This window comes from Sciurus vulgaris (genome assembly GCF_902686455.1).
Source record: "Sciurus vulgaris genome assembly, chromosome: 2".
NCBI classification, from domain to species: domain Eukaryota; kingdom Metazoa; phylum Chordata; class Mammalia; order Rodentia; family Sciuridae; genus Sciurus; species Sciurus vulgaris.
The window spans coordinates 179394487-179417590 of record NC_136462.1 but is presented as its reverse complement, the minus strand read 5'-3'; the positions used below and the strand labels follow the sequence as shown (position 1 = coordinate 179417590).

The 23104-nt window shown below is 48.5% G+C and overlaps 1 protein-coding gene across 4 annotated transcripts; it reads left to right on the top strand.

The window, feature by feature from the left end:
* Positions 1–3135: 3135 nt before the first annotated feature.
* Positions 3136–21903, top strand: COMMD7 (COMM domain containing 7). 4 transcript variants are annotated; one of them, XM_079128394.1, is made up of 9 exons: positions 3139–3387; positions 11844–11894; positions 11984–12086; positions 18519–18575; positions 18650–18687; positions 19276–19366; positions 19570–19619; positions 20543–20591; positions 21346–21903. In XM_079128394.1, exons 1-9 carry the CDS (start codon positions 3304–3306, stop codon positions 21420–21422), a joined length of 600 nt encoding a protein of 199 aa, XP_078984520.1. In that variant the 5' UTR covers positions 3139–3303; the 3' UTR covers positions 21423–21903. The 4 variants fall into 4 exon arrangements, with proteins under 4 accessions (XP_078984522.1, XP_078984520.1, XP_078984521.1 ...); XM_079128393.1 differs by having other exon boundaries at positions 3142–3387; positions 11841–11894; XM_079128396.1 differs by lacking the exon at positions 18519–18575 and having other exon boundaries at positions 3136–3387; positions 11841–11894.
* The last annotated feature ends 1201 nt before the right edge of the window (positions 21904–23104 follow it).

The window sequence follows — 23104 nt, the reverse complement described above, 5'->3', positions numbered from 1 at the left end:
GTGGCTCAGTGGTTGAGTGCCCCTGAGTTCAATCCTCAGTAGCCCCCCAACAAAAAAGGACAGCAATACACAATGTGATAAACATTAAATTTCAGATAATAGTTTGTTTCTGGGTTTTGTTACCAAAAAAGGAAAAAAGAAAAAAAAGACAGAGAGAGAGAGAGAGAGAGAGAGAGAGAAAGGAAAGGAAAGAAAAGAAAAGAATATAAGCAACAATAGGTAGGCAATGCAAAAATATTATGATCATTATACATGGTATGTATTCAGTTGCTTAAAGCACTACATACATAGTAGGTACTTAAAATGTCTGTTATTAAAAATGATCATTATTATTTGAACCCCAAGTTTTAATGTGCCCAAGAATTGCCTGGGAATCTTATTAAAATGCAGATCCTGAGGGATTACAGTCTACAGTCTAGCTCAGTGGTAGGAAGATTGCTTAACACATGTGAGGCCTGGAGTTGGATCCCAGGCACAGCAAAAAAAAAAAAAGGGAGAAGAATTCAATCTGCAGCTGCAAAGAAAAAACAAGAAAAGGGCCAGCAAGCAAGATGGTCACAGTGCTGGGTGGCGATTTCACAGGAATTCTTTCCTCTTCTTTATTTTCTTCAATTTGATTCCACACGTTTATTGAACACCTCGGCACCAGTCACTGTGGAAACAGAAATTAGAGAAATCTAGTGGTTTCCTCAAGAAGGATTTTTATGTTTTTGGTACTGGGTCTTGAGTTCAGGGGGGCCTAACCGCTCAGTCGCATCCCCAGCCCTTTTTATTTTTTATTTTGAGACAGGGTCTCACCAAGTTGCTTAGGGCCTCCCTAAATTGCCAAGGCTGGCTTTGAACTTGAGATCCTCTTGTCTCAACCTCCTGAGTTGCTGGGATTACAGGTACACTCCACCCAGCCTGGCCCTGTGTGCAGTCTCAAAGCACCTTGCGCTTCTTGGCATTTGTTGATAATTTCCCATGTGCCAGGTGTGGTGGAACACATCTGTAATCCCAGCGACCCTGGAGCCTGAGGCAGGAGGATCACAAGTTCCAGGACAGTTTGGATAACTTAGACCCTGTCTCAAAATAAAAATAGCTGGAAATGTAGCTCAGTGCCCACAGGTTCAATTCCCAGTACCAAAAAGAAAATTTTCTGGTCACATGTGTGTGGGATTCACTTGTCCTTGTCAGTCTCCCTGAATGAACTGTGAGTCCTCAGAGGCCAGACACAGCATCTAATTTTGTCACTATGGGGATAATATATAGGCTCAATCAACCCCTATCTGACTCAGGACAGGTGTCAATATTTGTTGAATGAATACCTGAATTTAAATAAAATCTGAATATGGACCTGACCTCCGGGCAGAAGGCTTTTGTTCATACCCTTCCAGAAGGGACTTGCAGCCAAGAGGAGAGGATGAGGTCTGCTGGAGAAGGCCAGTCAATCATTCCCCCACCTCTTCCCCTGCAGGATTCTAGGTGCTGCCTCCATGCCCTCAAGCTGGACTCAAGGTTAGGTGGAGCTCTTGGGCATGGGGGTCAGGTCCTGGAGGCCAGGTAGCGAGCTTCTGCTTTCTCATCTCTCCAGTGTGACTCAGGTTAGCACTCAGCCAAGGGTAGGGAGGGATTCCTAGGAAGAGAGACCATGGGCTTTAAAGAGTATGAGAGCCAGGCATGGTGGTTCAGGAGGCTGAGGCAAGAGAGTCACAAGTTCAAAGCCAGTCTCAGCAATTTAGCAAGGCCCTCAGCAACTCAGCATGATCCTGACTCTAAATAAAATATTAAAAGGACTGGGGATATGGCTCAGTGGTTAAGTGCCCCTGGGTTCAATCCCTGGTATCAAAAAAAGAAAGAATTTGAAGGCTGGTTGGGTTTGGTAGCTTGCTCCTGTAATCTCAGCTGCTCAGGAGGCTGAAGCAGGAAGATTTCAAGTCAAGGCCAGCCTCAGCAATTTAGAGAGGCTCCGTCTTAAAAAATAGAAAATGTGCTGGAGGTATACAGCTCAGTTGTAGAGCACTCCTAGATTCAATCCCGTGTTCACCTGCCAAAAAAAGAAAGTTTGAGGGCTACAAAGATAATCACTGTTTCAACAACCTCCTCTCTCCCACCTGACCACAGCCAGCCCACACTACCACAGTCCTTTTGAGTAACCTCTGATGGGTCAGATTCCTCAATTTCTCTACTCCGGAAGTTCTAAGTGGTTCTTGGGAACTTTTTGGAAATGCGAATTCTCAGGCTTTACCCCGGCCTCTGTGTTCAGACTGGGGGAGGTCCAGCACTTGCCTTGTGCCCTGCCCTCAATGACTCTGATGCCCTCCAGAGTTGGAGAGCTCTGGCTTTGCTCTCTGAGGGCCATGCTTGCCGCCTGTCCTTCCCTTCCCTGTCCCCAGTGCCTAGCTTCTGGTAGGCACACAGGGCTTGCCGTGGGCTGTTCAGGCTAAGTTAGTGGTAGAGCACTTGTCTAGCCTGAGTGAGGCCCTGGGTTCAATCCTCAGTACCTCAAAACATAAAGAAATTTACTAAATATTACAGTGACGCAGCCACATCAATGTTCACAGAAGCTCAATTCACGATAGCTAGATTGTGGAACCAACAGAGATGCCCTTCAAATGATGAATGGATAAAGAAACTGTGGGATATATACACAATGGAATATTACTCAGTCATAAAGAAGAATAAAATCATGGCATTTGCTGGTAAATGGATGAAGTTGGAAAATACCATGGTAAGTGAAATAGTTCAAACCCAAAAACCAAAGGCCGAATGTTTTCTCTGATAAGTGGGTGACAATATGTACAGAGGCAGGGTGGCGGGGGAGTGGGGAGAGAAGAAGGAAGGAACTTTGGGTGGTGGAGAGGGACATGGGTGGCAGGGGTGGGGGACAGGGTAGGAGACCGAGGCAGTATCACCCCAGGTATGTGTGTGACGACATGAATGCTGTGAAGCTACATGGTGAACCATAGAGATGAAAAGTTGTGCCCCATTCGTGTACAAGGAATCAACATGCAGTCTGTAAAAATAAAAAAGGTTTTAATTAAAAAAAAAAAAAGTCTGGCTAGAAGAATCACGAGGATGCGAGGAGACAGCGCCTAGGCGCGGACACTCGGCCGCAGAGCTCCAGGCGTCCGGCGGCCCGGCGCCTCCGCTCGGCCGCCCAGGATCCCTCCGCGGACCGCGGCACCGGCTCGGGGAGGGCGACGCGGACCCGGAGCCCCGGCGCCGGGCGGGCCGGGCGCGCGCGGCGGGGGCGGCGCGGCCGTGGCGAAAGTGCGGCTGCGGAAGCGCGGCGAGCGGCGCGGAGGGAGCGAGCGCGGCGCCATGGGCCGCCTGCACTGCACGCAGGACGCGGTGCCCGAGGCCGTGGGCGGCGACATGCAGCAGCTGAACCAGCTGGGCGCGCAGGTGGGCGCCGCGGAGACCCGGGCGGCCGCGCCGGGCGCTGGCGGGGTCGGGCGCGCCGGGCGCAGGGTCTGGGCGGCCCGAGGCCCGGAACCCGAGGCCCGGGTGCGCGTGACGGCCAGGGAGGCCGGGCTGGAGCCGGAGGAGCCTCCTCTCCTCCTCCGCAGGTGCCGGGGGGTCTGGACGCCCCGGTGGCATCCGCTCCCTGCCGAGTGGGACGCCCCTTCCTACCATCCGGAAGGGCTGAGTCCCTGGGAGAGAGTGACCCTGCCGCCCAGGCTGCCCCCGCCCGGCGCCGGCCTCCCGGCCGGGCCTCGCCTTGCCTCCCAGTATCTCCCAGGACTTCCGAGCTCCCCCTTGGGTGAATCCAAACGACGCTTCCTCGGCCTTCATGCCCATCTGGATGGTCATTCCAAGCGTGAGCTCAGCCTGCGTCGTCCGGCAGAAATAAGTGGCAGGGGTTGGGAGATCGCTGGGTGGTGGACGCTTGCCTGGCCTGTGTAGGCCCAGCCTCCATCCCCAGCACCACGGAGGAGAAAGGAAAGGAGAAATTGTAAGCCATGCATTGCCCACCCTGGCCTCCGGGAGCCTGGCCTGAATTAATTAACTTGTCTTAAAATGTAGCTAATATTACATTTTCTAGTAGCCACCTTTATTTATTGGTGTTATTAGTACTGGGGATTGAACCAGGGGTGCTTTACCACTTTACCCAGTCCTTTTTGATTTCCAGACAAGGTCTTGCTGAATTGCTGAGGCGGGCCTCCAATTTCATCCCCCTGCCTCAGCCTCCCAAATGGCTGGGATTACAGGAGTGCCCCACCAAAAATTGGCTAAGAAAAAGACAAACCCTATGTTTAGAATGGTTATCAGAGAAGAAATTCAGAAAAGTGTGAAGAAAAAAATGGTGGCACACACCTGTGATCCCAGTGATTTGGGAGACCAAGGCAGTAGAATATCAAGCTCAAGGGCAGCCTCCGCAGTTCAGCAAGGCCCTAAGCAGTCTCAAAATAAAAAAGTAAATAAATAAGGGGGGGAAATGGTCCACAGTCCCTTCATGTAGGTAGAAATGAAAACCAACACACACACAAAATTCAAGCAGTATACAAAAGTATGAGTAAGGGGCTGGAGCTATAGCTCAGTTGGTAGAGGGCTTGCCTCACAATCACAAGGCCCTGGGTTCAATCCCCAGCACTGCAAAAAGTATGAGTAAGATTTTTTTTTTTTTCTCATGCCCAGAAATGGTTATTTTAATAAGTTTCTTGTGGGTTTGTTTGCTTTTTGGCACTTGGGATTGAACCCAGGAGTATTCTACTGCTGAGTTACTTCCCCAGACCTTTTTTTAAAATGATAACTATGTTACCTATCTGTATGATTTTTTTTTTTTTTTTTTGTATTGAGGATTTAACCCAAGGGTGCTTTATCACTAAGTTACATCCCAGCCCTTTTGATTTCTTATTCTGAGACAGGATCTCCTTAAGTTTCTGAAACTGGCCTTAAATGTATGATCCTCCTGTCTCAGCCTCCCAAATCACTGAGACTAAAGTGTACCTGGCTTAATGGTACGATATTTTTATTTGAAGCTGTTCTTTTACCATGCACAGGTGAAATCTTAATCAGAAAACAAAGAATACACATTCCAGGGAGAATGCAGGCCAACTCCAGAGGGAGAGAGAGCCCCCAGCCCTTTTTATTTTTTGAGACAGAGTCTAACTAAATTGCTGATACTGACCTCTTAACTAGTCATCCTCTTACCTCAACCTCCTGAGTCACTGGGATTATAGGTATGGACCACCATCCCTGGCTCTTTTTTTTTTTTTTTTTAATTGAGGTGGAGCTTCCCTATATTGCCCACACTGGCCTCAGGGAGCCTGGTCTGAATTAATTAAATTGTCTTAAAATCTTAAAGTTTTTCTCTTACATATGAACAGTGGTTTTTTGTTTGTTTGGTGGTTTTTTGGTACTGGGGATTGAACCCAGGGGCACTTAACCACTGAGTCACATCCCCAGCATTTTTATTTTTGATTTTTAGAGAGGTCTTGCTAAGTTGCTTAGGCCCTTGCTAAATTGCTGAGGCTGGCTTTAAACATGCAGTCTTCCTGCCTCAGCCTCCGGAGTTGCTGATATCACGGGCATGCTCCACCGCACCCAGCTGAACAGTGCTTTGAAGGAACAGAACAGCTATGTGTTAATATGTCTGGAACATATCTGAAGCGTATGTTTCTTGCAGTGAATTTACTAGACCAGGAGGTATGATCATTTAAAAATTAGTTATAACCCAGCGTGGTGGTGCACACCTGTGATCCCAGCGGCTCAGGAGGTTGAGGCAGGAGGATTGCAAGTTTGAGGCCAGCCATTGCAATTGATGGAGGCCCTAAGCAACTTAGCGAGACCCTGTCTCAAAATAAAAAATTAAAAGGGGTGGGGATGTGGCTTAGTAATTACATGCCTCTGGGTTCAGTGCCCAGTATCAAAAAAACAAAAGAAAAAGAAAAAATAGGTACATATTGTGAAATGACCCTCTAGAAAAGTTGTCCCAATGTGTCCTTTCCTCAACAGGGTAGGGACCTATCTGCGACCTTGTCCTTTTACCAGCACCTGGTGTCCTCAAACTTTTGTGTTTCCATATCTGATAAGTGTAGAATGGTTATCTCTTCGTTTTGCATGTCTCTGGTCTAGAATGACCTTGATCTTCTCTTCTGTGTTTACTGGTGATAATAGTTAAGATTTTGGTGGGTAGTCCAGGGAGAGGCAGCTATGCAGGAAGATTTATTCAACAAATCCTTAGTGTGCACTTTTCAATATTTTTTAAGGTGTTGTGACACTGCAAAGCCATACAAGGAGCTTCCTCTCTACTAAGTTTCTGTTCCTCATGAAGGTCGCAGATTCTGGGTGTCCCGGGCAAGGTTCCCAGAGGGAGCCTGAGAAGTTGAGAATCTGGGAAGATCCCTTTGTTTCTTTCTTTCTTTGTCTCTCTCTCCCCCTTCTCCCTCCACCAGTGCTGGGGATTCCACCTGGTACTTTCAGCATGCTAGGCGAGCTCTCCGCCACTCAGCTACCTAAACCCTTTTCAAAATTTTATTTTCAGGGCTGGGGTTGTAGCTCGGCAGTAGAGCGCTTGCCTTGTGCCTGTCAGGCCCTGGGTTCAGTCCTCAGCACCACATAGAAAATAAATTAATTAATGAAGGGTATTGTACAAAAATATGTGTTTTTTTTATTTGAATTTTCAGCCAGGGTCTGAGTTGCTCAGGCTGGCCTCAAACTTGAAATCCTCCTGCCTCAGCCTCCTGAAGTATTTGGGATTGCAGGCGGGTGCCACTCCACTCAGCTTTTTTGCCCATTTTTTATTTGGGTTATTTGTCTTATTTGAATTGTTTGAGTTCCTTATGTATTCTGTTTTTTTGTTTTGTTTTGTTTTTGATTTTTTTTTTTGATACTGGGGATTGAACCCAGGGGTACATAACCACTGAGCTGCATCCCCAGCCCTTTTTATTTTTTATTTTGAGGCAGGTTCTCCCTAAGTTTCTTATGGCCTTACTAAATTACTGGGTCTGGCTTTGAACTTGTGATCCTCCTGCCTCAGCCTCCAGAGCCACTGGGCTTACCGGTGTGCGCCCCTGTGCCCGGCTGGATTCTGGTTATTGACCCTATGGATAAGATGAATTGTTTGCAGATGTTTTCTCCCATTCTCTGATTGTCTTGTTGTTTCCTCTTGGTAGATCCCTTTCTTGTTGAGAGGGTCATGATATCTTGGGAGGGTTTTGAAGGATAAGGACGATCTGGGAAAGCAGAATTAGGGATGGAGGTCAGTAGTAACAGGCCACAGAACAGATGAGCAGGAAGCTCTTCTTGGGAGGAGACCGGAGGAGGAGACCGGAGGATGAGACCGACAAGGAAAGTAGGGTTGAGCTGGAATGCTGGGCGGAGGCCTGGAAGTGGATAGTGGTTGGGTTCTAATTGGCTGCCCCATTTTCCTGAAGGCCCCGAGTGACAGGGAAATGCAATCAAGGGGCTGACAGGTCCACTTTTTTTTTTTCTTTTAAAGGTAAAGTAGATCTTTTATTCATTTGTACTTAAATTAGCCAAACTGCTACTGATTTATCAGAATGCAACTAAGTATAAAATATTTCTACAAATATTAATGAGCAAATTAGGTGTAATAGTAAAATGAAAGTCCAAACAGGTGGAGGAAATCAGTGAAGCACATTAGGTAACTTAAGCCTTCACCTTTCACCTCAGCAATGGACTGTTTTGGGGTTTGGGGGGCAAGGGTCCTGAGGATTGAGCCAAGGGGTACTCAATTGCTGAGCCACCATCCTTTATTTTATTTCGAGACAGGGTCTCACTAAGTTGCTTAGGGCTTTGCTAAATTGCTGAGGCTGGATTTGACTCTCGAGCCTCCTGCTTCAGCCTCCTGAGCTGCTGGGATTATAGGTGTGCGCCACCCCACCCAGCAACAACTGACATTTGAATAAGTAAAACCTCAGTCATGGAAAATGGAACTAATCCTTCATATACTTCCTTGTACTTTTTACTTCCTATTCTTAAGGTGAAGATTCTACATCCTAAAGATACCCAAACTATAATAGTTCTTCTTTATCTACAGCCAGAGACATCTCCTCTGTCTCAGGCAAGGCTATTAAAACCTGTTTGAGGGCTTGGGATGTAACTCAGTGGTGGCGCGTTTGCCTAGCATGCATGAGGCCCTGGGTTTGATCCCCAGCCTTTTTTATTTTTTATTTTGCAACAGGGTCTCACTAAGTTAGTTACAGGTTTGCTAAATTACCTCAGCCTCTGGAGCTGCTGGGATTACCGTCATAGGCTACCACACCCTGCCAGTTTCACATATTTGCAGGGAAAAAAAAAAATAAAGAAATAAAGGGCTGAGGGTGGTGGTTCATGCCTGTAATCCCAGCAGCTTGGGAGGCTGAGGCAGGAGGATCGCGAGTTCAAAGCCAGCCTCAGCAATTTAGCGAGACCCTAAGCAACTCAGCAAGACCCTCTCTCTAAATACAATATTAAAAAAGGGCTAGGGACGTGGCTCAGTGGTTAAGCACCCCTAGGTTCAATCCCTGGTATTAAAAAAAAAAAAAAAAGAAGAAGAAGAAACAGAAATAAAGGAGTTGGGCCTGGGGACTCACAGCAGCTTGGGACACTAAGGCAGGAGGATCAGAAGTTCCAGGATAACACTCAGCAGCTCATCAAGAACCTGTCTCAAAACGAAGGCTGAGTTGTGTACCACTATGCCCAACAATCAGGTCTTTTAAAACTTTACTTATATGTTACTTTTATATATTCAAAAAGTAGTTTATGTTTTACTTTGCCTGACATGCTGTGGATCAAGGCCAGCTCATGCTAGACAGGTGCTCTACCTCCAAGCTGTACCTCTGAGCCCCTAGGGGTTTTGTTTTGGTGGTGCTAGGAAAAGCTTTATGTTTAAAAATGAAAGGAACAGAAGTACATTTGACAGTCATACTACACATGCAACTCTGAGGACTTTGGGCTGATGTATCTGTGTGTACGCGCGTGTGTGTATTTTAGTGTATTGTTCCTGAAAGGTGGATCGGCTCTGTGCTTTAATATCGTTCTGGAAGCTATACGATAGTACTGTTTTTACCTCTTTCTGGCGCTAGAATCACAGGTGCTAGGCCAGGCCTTGTTAGCTTTGTTTTCCCTGTGGGAACCGAGACCGGCTGAGTGACTTGCCCAAGGTCACATGCGTGGTCAGTAGGAAAACTGATTCACAGCTGTGTCTTAAACATGGGCGTCTTGACTTCTCCCACAGTGCCACCCACACAGGGAGAGTAATGACCTGTGTTTTATTCACGTGAGCTGCCGTAACAGAATACCATAAACCCGTAGCTTCAGCAGCAGACTCTAGTTCTGGAGGCTGAGAAGCCCCGGTTCAAGGGCCCGCCAGTGCAGCTGCAGGTGGGGGCTCTTCCTGTCCTGTAGAAGGTGCCTCCTCGCTGTGTCCTCTCTCTTTTTGTTAAATGCTGGGGTGGAACTCAGGGCCTCCCATGTGCGGGGCAGGCGCCCTCCTGTTCAGCTGCCGCCCACCCTCTTCCTCTGGGGCTGGGGTGCTACTCCTGTGATCTCATTTAACCTTCAGTGCCTCACAGTCTCCAACCCCAAAAACAATTGCATCGTGCGTTAGGGCTTCAGCACAGGAATTTGTAGGAGACGCAGGCATTCACCTTAACCAAACAGCACTAGTCACCAGCAGTAAACAACAAGAGACTCTTCTAAGACGGTGTTATAATAAAGTGTTAGAATTTACTCTTGTTTGTTTTTTGTATTGGGGAATTGAACCCAGGGGTGCTTTACCACTAAGCCACATCCTCACTCCTTTTTATTTTTATTTTGAGACAGGGTCTCACTAAGTTGCTTAGCGCCCCATCAAGTTGCTGAGGATGGCCTCAAACTTGTGATCCTCCTGCCTCTGCCTCCCAAGTTACTGGGATTACAGGTGTGTGCCACTGCACCTGGCAAAATTTACTGTTTTGTTATATTAATAAGAAGATGGTTATTGTGAGTGGTACTACTGGGGATACCCAGAAAATATGGATAGGCAAACAGAAAGTAAAAATTATCCAACTGGCCCACTCCTCAGTTTATACCCAAAGGGCTTAAAATTAGCGTACTACAGTAACTCAGCCACATCAATGTTTATAGCAGCTCAATTCACAATAGCTAGATTGTGGAACCAACTTAGATGTCCTTTAACAGAATATAAACATAAAGAAACTGTGGTATATATACACAATGGAATATTATTCAGCCATAAAGAAGAAGAATATTATAGCATTTGCAAATAACTGGATGGAATTGGAGAATATCATGTTAAGTGAAATAAGCCAATCCCAAAAAACCAAAGGTTGAGGGTTGGAGAGATAGCTCAGTTGATAGAGTGCTTGCCTTGTAAGCACAAGGCCTTGGGTTCGATCCCCAGCACCGCCAACAAAAAAAAAAAACAAAGGCTGAATGTTTTCCCTGATAAGTGGATGATGATATATAATTGGGGTTGGGGAGTGAGAGAAGAATGGAGGAACTTTATGTTGAAGGAAATGAGAGGGAGGAGAGTATGAAAAATGGTGAAATGAGACAGACATCATTACCCTATGTACATGTATGATTACAGGAATGGTATGAATGTACATCATGCACAACCATAGAAACAAAATGATGTAGCCCATTTGTGTTCAATGAATCAAAATGCAGTCTGTTAATTTTTTTTTTTTTTTTTTTTTTGCGGTGCTGGGGATTTGTACCCAGGGCCTTGTGCTTGCAAGACAAGCGCTCTACCAACTGAGCTATATGCCCAGCCCAAAAATTTTTAAATAAATAATGTATTTTAAAAATTATGCAGCTGGGCACAGTGGTGCACACCTGTAATTCCAGCTACTCAGGAGGCAGGAGGTTCATAAGTTTGAGGCCAACCTTGGTAAGCTGGTCTCCAAGTAAAAATTTTAGAAAGGTTACAAAGTGGTTCAGAGGTAGAATACCCCAGGGCTCAATCCAAAAGTCTCCAAAGATATAGAGTAGAACAAAATGGAAAAGAGAAGCAAAGTGAGGCTGGGCAGGGTGGTCCAAGCCTGTAATCCTAACTATTCAGGAGGAGGAAGCAGGAGGATTGCAAGATCAAGGCCAGCCTCAGCAACCTAGGTAGGCCCTGTCTCTAAATAAAAAATACAAATAGCTGGGGATGTAGTTCAGTGGTAAGGTGCCCCTAGGTTCAATCCCCAGTACAAAAAACCCCGAATAGAATAGAACATCCAGGTTTATAGGTCTGTGCTGGAGTGTGTACCTAGCATGTTGGAGGCTCTGGGTTCATTCAATGCTCAGCATTGCGAAAAATTTTTTGAAAACCTCTTCCCAGCAGCTCAGGAGGCTGAGGCAGGAAGATGGAGAGTTCAAAGCCGTCCTCAGCAAAAGTGAGGAACTCAGCAACTCAGCGAGATCCTGTCTCTAAGTGAAATACTGGATAGGGCTGGGGATGTGGCTCAGTGGTCGAGTGCCCGAGTTCAATCCCTAGTACCCGCCTGCCAAAATCTTGCCACATGTAAATACTCCCCTGGGCCTCCTACCCTGCTGGGAATCACATCCCCTGCCTCTACGTGTTAGGCAAGCTTGACATCCTGATCTGTGTCCCCAGCCCCTTGGTGACTGCTCTTAATGCGCTGACGGTTTCCCCTCTCAGACCTTTTCTCTCTGGTGTTTGGACCCCAGAGACCCGTGTGTTCACCTGCACAGGTGCACGCACACAGTCTCTCCATACGTGTCTCCTGAGTCTCTCAATGAAACACCTGTGCTTTACCAACACTATAGTGACGCTGGTGGTGGGGACAGTGATCGCCTCTCTGCTCCTGGCCCTTCCTCTGAAGGGGCCTGTGGTCGGATGGGACGTGGCACACCGACCTCCATAAAAACGGCCCTGATGATCTGTGTTCTCTCTGCAGCAGTTCTCAGCCCTGACCGAGGTGCTGTTCCACTTCCTGACCGAGCCCAAAGAGGTGAAGTGTTTTGTGATAAGAAGAATTGCCCAGCACAGGTCAGTGGGTCTGCGGAGCCTGGCAAGTGACCTGCAGGTCCCTCTTTGCAGGTGGAAAGGTTTCTGGCTCAGCTGTCTGCATTTGCCACCACCAATCAGATTGGTCTGGGCCCCCTCAGAAGCATCGTGAAAAGCCTCCTCCTGGTTCCCAACGGTGAGTAGCCTCCATCAGCAGCTGTGGCTGCAGATGTCACCTGAACATTCTTGAGTCCAGAGAGTCATCCAAGTATGTGGGGGCATGGAGCCAGAGTAGCCAGCATGAGCCAGATCTGGCGGGGCTCCCAGTCTAGGGAGAGAACCCAGGTAGGCAGGTAAGTGCGGTCGAGAGGCGGGCCTCCTTATCGAGTTCCGCGACCACGCGGGCAACTGACCAAGGATAGAGAGTGACAAAGTAATTGCGTCTGTACTGAATGGGTGCAGGCGGTTTTCCTGCGGGACAGTCCCTACTCGGCGTGTTGTAACAACTGCTTACGTAGCATTTACATTCACTAGGTAGTGTAAGTTGTCTGGAGGCGCGTGGGTGGGCGGATATAGATGATATGCCATTTTACGTAAGGGATTTGATCATCTGTAATGTGGGATTGTCGGGGATCCTGGAACCAGTGCCAACAGGACGCAAGGCGGGTCCAGCGTATCAGAGGTGCCGTGTGGAGCAGCACAGCTCAAAGCTCAGTCTGTCCTGGGTTCAGTCTGCACACTGATGTCGTGTCCCCGACACTGTAAATGTAGACATGGAGAGCAAGCAGTAACAAACGTTTTTACAGCAACTTGACAATGTCTCTCTCTCTCTCTCTCTCTCTCTCTCTCTCTCTTTTTTTTTTTTTTTTTGTGGACCCTGGAATTGAACCTGTGCACCTGCTAGGTGAATACCCTACCACCCAGCTGTGTCTCAAGCCCTTTTTAGACAGTTTCACTGAACTGCCCAGGCTGGCCTGAAATCTACCATCCTCCTGCCTCACCTCCTGAACCTCTGAGATCATAGGCGTGGTGCACCACCGCACCGACTGTGGGTCTTTTTTCTTTTTTTATTCCTGGAGATTGGCTCCAGCGCTTTACCCAGCCCTTTTATTTTTAATTTTTGAATTTTTAAATGTTTTTAAATTTTGAGGTGGGTTTCTCTAAATTACCCAGGCTAGTCTTGAATATGTGATTCTCCTGCCTCAGCCTCCCAAATTACTGAGATTACAGTTGTACATCACCTAGCTCAACTATACCCGAGATATTTTGAGAACATCAGAGTTGGCCTAGAGCAGTCAGGAAAAGTTTCCAGCTGGAAGGGAGGTGGTCAGGAAAGTTTAGTGGTAGGTAGGGATGTTCATTGTGTTACTATTTATGGTGAATCAAAATTGGAGACCATCAGATTGCCTGGCACCAAGAGATTGTTTTAACAAGCCATGGTTATTCTTTACAGGGAAACATGGTGTTCAGAGATTTGTACTTCTGCCAGGTGCGGTGGCACATGCCTGTGATTCAGCAGCTCAGGAGGCTGAGGCAGTAGGATTGCAAGTTCAAAGCCAGCCTCAGCAATTTAGCAAGGCCCTCAGCAATTTAGTGAGACCCTGTCTCAAAACTTCAAAAAAAGGGCTGAGGATGTGGCTCAGTGGTTAAGCACCCCTCGGTTCAATCCCTGCTACCAAAAGAAAATTCATACTTCTGAGTTAAATGGGCCTGGGCTGAATCTGCCTGTTACCCGCTGCCCGTTGTATGCTTTTGACCTGGTGCCCGACCTCTCACACCCCTAGCAGTGGCCCTCCAGAGCAGAGATCTTCTCTCCAGCTAGTCATTTTTTTAAGTGGGGGGAGTGTGTACAGATTGAGATAATGTAAATAAAATGCTTAACCCTAATAAAAGATTGCTCTTCTTTTTTTTTTTTTTCCTATTATGCACTAATTTAAAAGATGCTATTGAGGAAAACGTAATGGTATGGAAAAACTTTCACAACATGTGATTTGTTTTTTCCTGGTTCTGGGAATTGAACCCATGGAGCCCCATTTCAGCCCTTTTTATTTTTTATTTTGAAACACTGTCTTACCAAGTTGCTTAGGGCCTCACTAAATTGCCAAGGCAGACCTCAAACTTGTGATCCTCCTGCCTCAGTCTCAGGAGTCACGGGGATTACAGGCAATTGCCACGATGCCTGGTTTTATTTTTTATTTTGATACAGGCGCAGGACTCAAAGTTGTGATCCTCTTGCTGTGGCCTCCCAAGTTGTTAGCAGTACAGGGGTGCGCCAGCAAACCTGGACACAAGATACTGTTTATAAAAATAATAGTTTAGGGGCTGGAGTTGCAGCTCAGTCGTAGAGCACTTGCCTAGCACACGTGAGGCCCTGGGTTCAATCCTCAATAAACAAGCAAAATAAAGGTATTGTGTCCATCCACAACTAAAAAATTTAATAATAATAGTAGTTTAGGAACGGAGGGTGTATGTAGCTCAGTGGTGGACTGTGTTCTTAGCATATTTGATTTGAATCACAGATTTGGATTCCTCAGTATAAGAAGGAAAAAAAAAGTCAGCTGTGGCCATATCTAGAAGGTAGGATTCCAGGTTGTTTTGTTTTAATTATTTAGTTTTTGGCTGTGTATTGTCTACAAAGTTGCTACTGTTAATTCGGCAAATTTAACTGCTAGCTTATGTAAAGATGTGAGGCCGGGATGGAGCCTGGTGGTAGGGCACTCGCCTAGCACGCGCAGGGTCCCAGTTCCAGTACTGCAAAAAAGAGAGACAGGAGGGAGGGAAGAAGGGAGAGAGAAAGGTGACGGGAACCTAGTTTTGAGGAGTGAGTATATTTTGACCAGACTGAGAGGAGCTAAGCCAGCATTCCCAGCTAAACCCTGTGTTGCACGCCTGTGATCCCAGCTACTCAGGAGGCTGAGGCAGGAGGTCCCAAGTTCAAGGGCAGCCTGGGCAACTTAGTGAGACCATCTCAAAATAAATTTTATTTTTAAAAAGGGGATGTAGCTTAGTAGTAGAGCATCCCTGGGTTCAATCCCGAGGACAAAAAAAAAAAAGCTGAGGGTTTGACTTGTTCCTGTCAGGTACTTCCTTCCCTTTCTTTTTTCTTTTTTCGTACCGGGGATTGAACCCAGGGTCACTTAACCACTGAGCCACATCCCCAGCCCTTTTTATTTATATTTTGAGATAGCGTCTTGCTAAGTCACTTAGGGCCTCACTAAGTTGCTGAGGCTGTCCTCAAACTTGTGATCCTCCTGCCTCAGCCTCCTGAGTCACTGGGATTACAGGTGTGCACTACCATACCCAGCTGAAAATCCTTTATTTGCCTTGTATGTACTTGTGAGTTTCTAGGGGGTTAAACCGGAACAGTCTGGATGTTTCCAATTGCAGAATTTTCTGATCTGTTTCTGTGACTCTTGCATTTTTTTCTCCTCATGGTTGAATGAGAACTTGAAGTCTCTTTTAATACAGGAACACATTTTTATTAAACTTTTAAACAATGTAGCGTTATGGAGAGTCAAAAGTGAAAATCCCAGACTGGGGAGGTACTCAGAGTAGGGTGCTAACTGAGCACACTCAAGGCCCTCGGTTCAATCCCCTGTACCTAAAACCTAAAAAAGATTTTTAAATATTTTAATTGTAGATGGACACAATACCTTTATTTTTATTTTTTTTAATTTTATATATTTTTTATATATTTTATTTCTTTTTATTTATTTGCGGTGCTGGGGATTGAACCCAGGGCCTTGTTCTTGATAGGCAAGCTCTCTACCAACTGAGCTGTAGCCCCACCCCACCTTTAATTTCTATGTGGTGCCGAAGATCTAACCCAGTGCCTCACCACGTGCCAGGCAAGGCAGGCACTCTGCCACAGAGCCACAACCCCAGTCCCTAAAAAAATTTTAAAGTAGGATGAGGGTAAATGAGAATTTTCATGTGTGTGTGTGTGTGTTGCTGGGGATCAAACCCAGGGCCTTTGCACACACTACACGGGTGCTCTGGCACCGAGCCTGAGCTCAGTCCTCAGTCCTGAACCTTTTATTTATTGACAGAGCTGCTCCCTTTCAGCCCTGGGTCTTGCTACCACATTAGGGCAGATTTTCCATCACCTGCTGATGTAACTTGTCTCTTGACTAGTTAATGCCCCAGAATTTTCCAGGTTGGAGGCCGCAAGGTCTCTGGTGTGATTTGCTGTACTTCTGAATGGACTCTCAGGTTTTCCTCTTTTACACGGCCCTCCGCAGGGTCTTCCTGCCTGATCGGCCACGTCTACATCTGAGATTGCAGCTTGGAAGTCTCTGGCTCCTTCTCCCTTGTCCTCCTGTGTCTCTTTCCAGTCCCAGAGGCAATCCAGGTCCAGTTCTCAGCCCTCGGGGCCTAGTTAGGGCCTTAATGGCCCAGCCTCCGTTCCTCCTGGGCCTGCTCCCAACTCCTTTCTGTAATGGAGTCTTGAGTTCGGCCCCGAGCTTTTTGCAGTCTAATCCGTGAAGAGCTTTAGGACCATCCCCGTCTGTCCCTGAGCCGGTTCTGCTCGTGCAGGAGACACATTGTGGAGGTGCCGCTCGCTCTTTGGAGCCCTCCAGAGGCGTCTCCCGCCAAGCCCGCGCCCATCAGTGAAAGGCTGGGGGGGTCAGACGGGATCAGGAGGGCCTTGTTCCCAGCCCTGCCTCGGACCCTCGGAGACTCACATCGGCCAGCACATCTGAGGCCCTGAAAGGTGGAGCAGGAAAGAATCCTGCCGAAGCAGCGTCTGCGGAACACTCCGGATGGAGCTGGGGCCCGAGTCCCAAGTGAAAGCTCTGAAAGGGCTGATTTTTGTCTTGTTTTTTTAAGAGACAGGGTCTCATGTGTCGCCTAGGCTGGTTTCAAACTACTGGCTCAGGTGACCGTCCACCTCTGCGTCCTGAGCTCTGCAACAACAGCAGCGCTGTCTTGCTAAGTTAACTAGGCTGGACTCAAAATTGCCATCCCCCTGCCACTGCCTCCCCAGGTGGCTGGATTACAAGCATGCCCACCACACACAGCCCCAGGAGAACCCGGAGTCACATTCCCCATTTTTGTTATTTCTTATTTTGAGACAACATCTCACTACGTTGTTGAGGCTGACCTCAAACTTGTGATCCTCCTGCCTCAGTCTCCCAAATTTCTGGGATTATAGGTGAGTGCCATTGCACCTGGCCTCCTCCACACCTGGTCGCTGTTTTTGTTTTTGATTTTTGTTTTCTGGGCAGGCATGGTGGTCTCACAGGGGCTGGGAAGTAGCCCCTTCCCAGAACCTTCGCGGCTGAGGTTCCTGGGGTCTTGCTTTTTATTTCCCGTGGCTTCCTTGCCGGGTCTGATTTTGGAGATAAAAGATTTCCTCTCTTTGTTCATGTGGTGGATTTTTACAGGCACAACAGCCTTTGGATTGTTTTCCTGGAGTGAGGTGGGGGTGGGGACTGGGACACAGCATAGGCTCGGGCCCTGCTGTGGTGGTGGGTGTCTTGTTAGCCTTTATTTAACCAATTCTTGGTGATTGAGAAATGGATAGATACAAAGCGGTTGTCAGGCAGTGACTCCAGGCCGCGTCGTGAAGCTGAAACCCTGAGATGCCCCGGTTGCTGGCAGCGTTGGGTCCTCGGGAATTGGAGCCTGAAGCAGAAGAAAGCAGGGCCACAGGCGTGTTCCCAGGGCTTCTGAGGGGAAGCTGCTCCTCTGCAAGTCACTTGTGAGCGGCGGAGGCTGAACCTCAGCCCATGCTGGCATGGTGCAGGAAGGCTGGCTTCCTCCGGCAGCGCTGTCTAGTGGGATCGTCTGTTTTATTCAGTTAGCTATTTTTGAAAAATTTGAGACTATCTTGCTAAGTCAACTAGGCTGGACTCAAAATTGCCATCCCCCTGCCGCTGCCTCCCCAGGTGGCTGGATTACAGGCATGCCCACCACACACAGCCCCAGGAGGACCCGGAGTCACCTTCCCCACTCTTGTCATTTCTCATTTTGAGACAACATCTCACTACGTTGTTGAGGCTGACCTCAAACTTGTGATCCTCCTGCCTCAGTCTCCCAAATTTCTGGGATTATAGGTGGGTGCCATCACACCTGGCCTCCAATAGAACTTTCTATGTAAATGGGAATGGCCTGTCATCTGCACTGTCCAGTGCAGTGGTCTCTGACCCTACATAGCTGTTCAGCATTTGAAACAGTCAGTGCTATGGTAGACTTAAATTTTACCTAATTAAAATGTAAGTGACATCCAGGCACTGTGGTTCATGCCTGTAATCCAAGGGACTCGGGAAGCTGAGGCAGGAGGATCGTGAGTTTGAGGCCAGCCTTAGCCACGGAGTGAGGCCCTAAGCAACTTAGTGAGACCCTGTCAATAAATAAACAAATAAATAATCAGTCGCTCAATCAGTCAATCAATGTGAGCGACCAGGAATGACTATATATTGCACGTGTCCTCTCCAGCTTCTTCCGCCCTTGCTGGAGGGCAAATCCTTGTGCTGTACAGTAAACAAGCATTGTTTCAGAGGTATGTCCCCCTCCCCCTGGGTGGAAATCTTCATGGAGATACGCCTTTTGTCCTCTGTGTCCCCCAGGTTATGCCCTTGCTGGCTGATTCACTGATTTGTCCTTTTCGTCCCCTGTTTCCCAGGTGCCTTGAAGAAGGGTCTCACGGCGGAGCAGGTCCGGGCGGATTTCATAACCCTGGGTAGGTGGGCCCAGGGTTGCCGGGAAAGGGCCTCTGCGGCTTCTACTATGCTAATGACTCCTGTTCTCTCCTAGGCCTCAGCGAGGAGAAGTCCACTTACTTTTCTGAAAAGGTATAATTCTTCTCCATCAAGGTTAAGATTGGTTGCTTTTACTTCAGTGAAAAGGATAAAAGGGGAAGTGCTGACCAACGCAGACCTTTAAGGCGTTATTGCTTCTGGTGTCCCAGGAATGACATCCAGCTTCTGACCCGCACTGTTTAGCACACCTCTCATTGTTTTCTCCTCTGATTTGATATAAAGGGTTTTGGGTTTTTTTTATTTGTTTGTACTGGGGATTGAACCCAGGGGCGCTTAACCACTGAGCCACATCCCAGCCCTTTTTTTGTATTTAATTTAGAGACAGGGTCTCACTGAGTGGCTTAGGGCCTTGCTAAGTTGCTTAGGCCATCCTCCTGCCTCAGCCTCCCGAGCTGCTGGGATTAATAAAGTTTGGGGGTCAACATGGATTAAGTCTCGGAAGGGAAGAAAACATTCAGGTCGGCTTTGCTGCTCCGTAAGCACCCACCACCCCAGTGTGCGTGGGGAGGCGCCCTGGACGTGTCCTCCCTGCTCTGCAGAAAGGCTGAACCACGTGTCTGGGGCGGCAGGGAGACGGGCGCTTCCCTGGGTGCTGACGCTGGCCCTCCGCTTCCCTTGCAGTGGAAACAGAACGCCCCCAGCCTTGCTCAGTGGGCCGTGGGGCAGACCCTGACCATCAACCAGCTTGTGGACATGGAGTGGAAGTTTGGAGGTAACTGGCTACAGCAGCCCAGGTGGTTGGGCTGCTCTGCTTCGCCACCCGTGCAGACGCATTTGGAGCCGCCCCGCGCTGTGGCCAGGCGGGTGGGCTGAGGCTCGCGCCCGCGCCTCCTGCGCACAACCTGTAAAATTGGGCTTTTCGGGGAAGTTCTTCATCAGTCACTTCACTTATTCTTTTTCTCTTTCGTGTCACAGTGACATCTGGGAGCAGCGAATTAGAAAAAGTGGGCAGTATTTTTTTACAAGTAAGTCTTTTCTTGATGTTTGAAAATGGGGAGGATTTTGACTTGGTAAAAAAAAATTATTAAGCCAGGTAATCCCAGGTACTCCAGGGGCCAAGGCAGGAGGATTGCAAATTCAAGGCTAGCCTCTGCAGTTTAGTGTCCCCTGGTCTCAAAGTTAAAAATAAAACATAACTGGGGGTGTAGCTCAGTGGCAAAGTGACCCTGGCTGGGAAGAAACCACACTGGAGGGTGAGGAGTGTAGCTCAGTGGTAGAGCACTTGCCTGGCATGAGTGAGCCCTGGGTTCCATGTCCAGTAACCGAAAAACAGCAGCAGAAAAGAAAAAAAAGAAAAGTAGAACATTGGTTGCTTTAAATGTATGTGTAAATACATAGTCCATTGAATTTAAATCAGAGCCATGTGACCTGCCAAGGACATAGTCACTGACTTGCCTACTTTCAGATTAAAAGATCCTAGGCAGGGGCAGTGGCACACTCCTGTGATCCCAGTGACTCAGGAGGCCTAGGCAGGAGGATTCCAAGTTTGAGGCCAGCCTCAGCAACTTAGTGAGGCCCTAAGCAACTCAGCAAGACCCTGACTCAAAACAAAAAGGCTGGGGATGTGGTTCAGTTGTAAAGTAACCCCCGGGTTCAATCCCCAGTTATCAAAAAAAAAAAAAAAAAATTAAATTAAATAGATCTTAATATCATTCCTGAAAGTTTGGTTCTTCTTGTGATCATGGAAAGTGCTAGAGCTCCTGATGGTGGGTGCTGTGGACCACGTCTGCATACCCCTCAAGTTCAAAGCTGGTGACGGGCTGGAGCTCAGGGGCAGAGGCCTGGTGAGCCGCGATGTTGAATTTGAGTAAAAGGGTTTTGAGAATTTCTTTGCCAGTTGTCATCATCTTAATCCATGTTTTTTATTTCTTCTTCTTTTTCTAATTAGTTAAAGTTGGTGATTAAGAAAGGAAATCAAACCGAAAATGTGTACCTAGGTGAGTCTGGACCCCTGCTGGGGCCATCTGCTTCCCCAGCCATCTCTCCAGGGAGAAGGTCTCCACCCAGCTGGGGGAACCACCACAGCCTAGCTCAGGAAACATGGCGCCTTGCTAAGCCACAGCAGGTTGCAGAGGCCGCCTTTGAGGAGCCTCTTTGAGACCTGGAGCTCCAGGGGGCAGGCGAGGCTTGAAGCAGCCTGGAGACAAGATATCAAGCTGAGCATCCCCGCAGCTTTAGTGCCTCTGCTGTTCAACACACTGGCTCCTTTTTCTTAGGGAGCTGAGAACTTTGTGTCCCCAACTCTTCTTTACTGTGGCAATCCCCGCTCAGGAGCTACTTGGATATACTGAGCCACAAAGGAAAATGGCTCAGTGGTGGAGTGCTTACCTAGCAGGCACGGGCCCTGAGATGGATCCCCAGTCCCGCACACACACACACAACCAAACCAAAACCGGAGATTCTCTGACCAGGGGCCGTGGCGCATGCCTGGGATCCCAGCAACTCAGGAGGTTGAGGCAGGAGGATCACAAAGTCAAAGCCAGCCTCAGCAACTTAGTGAGGCCCTAAGAACTTGGTGAGGCTCTGTCAAAAAAAATATTAAAAAGGGCTGGGGATGTTGCTCTGTGGTTAAGCACCCCTGGGTTCCATCTCTGGTACCAAAACAGACAAACTCTGGGTAGAAATGAACTCTCCGGGGTGGTTCTCTTGAGTTTTAGAAGCATTTGTCTGAAACTGAATTTTTCCCCCCAGAGCTAACCCTGCCTCAGTTCTACAGCTTCCTGCACGAGATGGAGCGAGCCCGGAGCGGCATGGAGTGTCTGAGCTGATTTCGGCTCTCCCGCAGCTCCAGCCCCTTCCCTTCCTGGTGTCTGCTCGGGAGGCACCTGCCTCAGCCTGCGTGCTCTGCACGGGGCCCTGCTGGCTTTGGGAGTCCAGGTGCACAAAGGTTTCTGAAAAACAACAGGATTAAGCACTCACAGCACCCCTGCAGCTCCCCGGGAGCTCCTTGTTAGGACAGCCCACTGCCTCCCTTCCAGCCCAGTTTTAGACACTGCCTCTCAGGCTGGGGAGGCGGGGAGGAGCTCCTCTCCCCATCCCAGTTCCACATGAGGGAACGGCGCCATCTCTTAAGATAAACACTCCCCCTGCCCACCAGCAACTCCGGAGGCTGAGGCAGGAGGATCACAGTTCAAAGCCAGTCTCAGCAACTTAGTGAGGCCCTATCTCAAAAAATAAAAGGGGCTAGGGGTGTAGTTCAGTGGTAGAGCACCCCTGGGTTTAATCCCCCATACTGGGGGAAAAAAAAAACCCTCCTCCCCACTGAAACTGAGAGCTTGTTTCCGGCTAGTGGAGGGTTGATTGCATGGCCACAGGTGTGCAGGGCCCCCAGCAGCGTCTCCGTGCTCTGTGTGTGCTGTGTGTGGCTAGTCTGTTTTTAATGAGGTGCCGTACTTGTCTGAAAAGAACTGTCCCGGTCTTGGTCTTGTTCTGTTGCCATGTAGCAAGGCAGGCATTTACAAACTGTCTTCGTTTATTTGGGGTCTAACTGACCACCTGTGTTGGTTAGATGATAAATAAAAAAGGCTCTGAAGAAAAGGTCTGAATCCAGTTTTCTAAACGCATGGATTAAAGACTCATCTGCCTTGCAGATAACTAATGTTCTTGCCTTAAAAAATAATCACCTTCCTAGCCAGGCACTGTGGTCTATGCCTGTGATCCCAGCCACTCCAGAGGCTGAGTCAGGAGGATGGCAAATTTGAGGCCAGCCTCAGCAACTTAGCAAGACCCTGTCTCCAAATACGAAATAAAAAGGGCTGGGGATATGGCTCACCCCTGGGTCTAATCCCCAGGTACCAAAAAAAGGGAATAAATGGGATCCTGAGAACTTGGAGGGACCCCAGCTCCTCTCGCACCCAGCCATCCAGTGCTGGTCTCACTCAGGACACCATAAGAGTTGCTCTCAGCTGGCTGCTGGACATTCCCACCAAGCTGTTCTTTGCCTCGCCCAGGATCAGATGGGTCACAACAGCCGCTTCCGGATGCTCCCACCCCATCTTCAGCCTCGGCTTCTTTGCAGCCCTGCCCATTTCCGGCGTGAGCTTTCCTGCAAGTCTTGTTTCAGCCCACAGATCCAGATGCTGGCGACCCTGCATGGCGTCCAGGATAAAGTCCAAACCCAACAGCCTGGCCCTGTCTCCGCTCCCCACACTCCCTCGCCACTGCCTCCTGGCGGCTGCGTCCTGGACTGTCAACGCGGGCGCCTGCCTCTTCTCCCCGTGGGCCTGCAGCGCCTCCCGCACCCCTGAGGTTCTCCCCACAGCACCTCTGGGCCTTCGTCCGCCTGCTGCCGGGCCCGGAGTGCAGGCTCTGGAGTTAGACTCGGGTTCCAGCAGTGGCCCTTCTGCTTTTAACCCTGTGACCCGGGCACTCCTTCCCCTCAGAACCACAGCATCACCAGGCACACGCGGAAATCCCAGCCACCCAGGCCGCTGAGGCAGGAATTTGGATT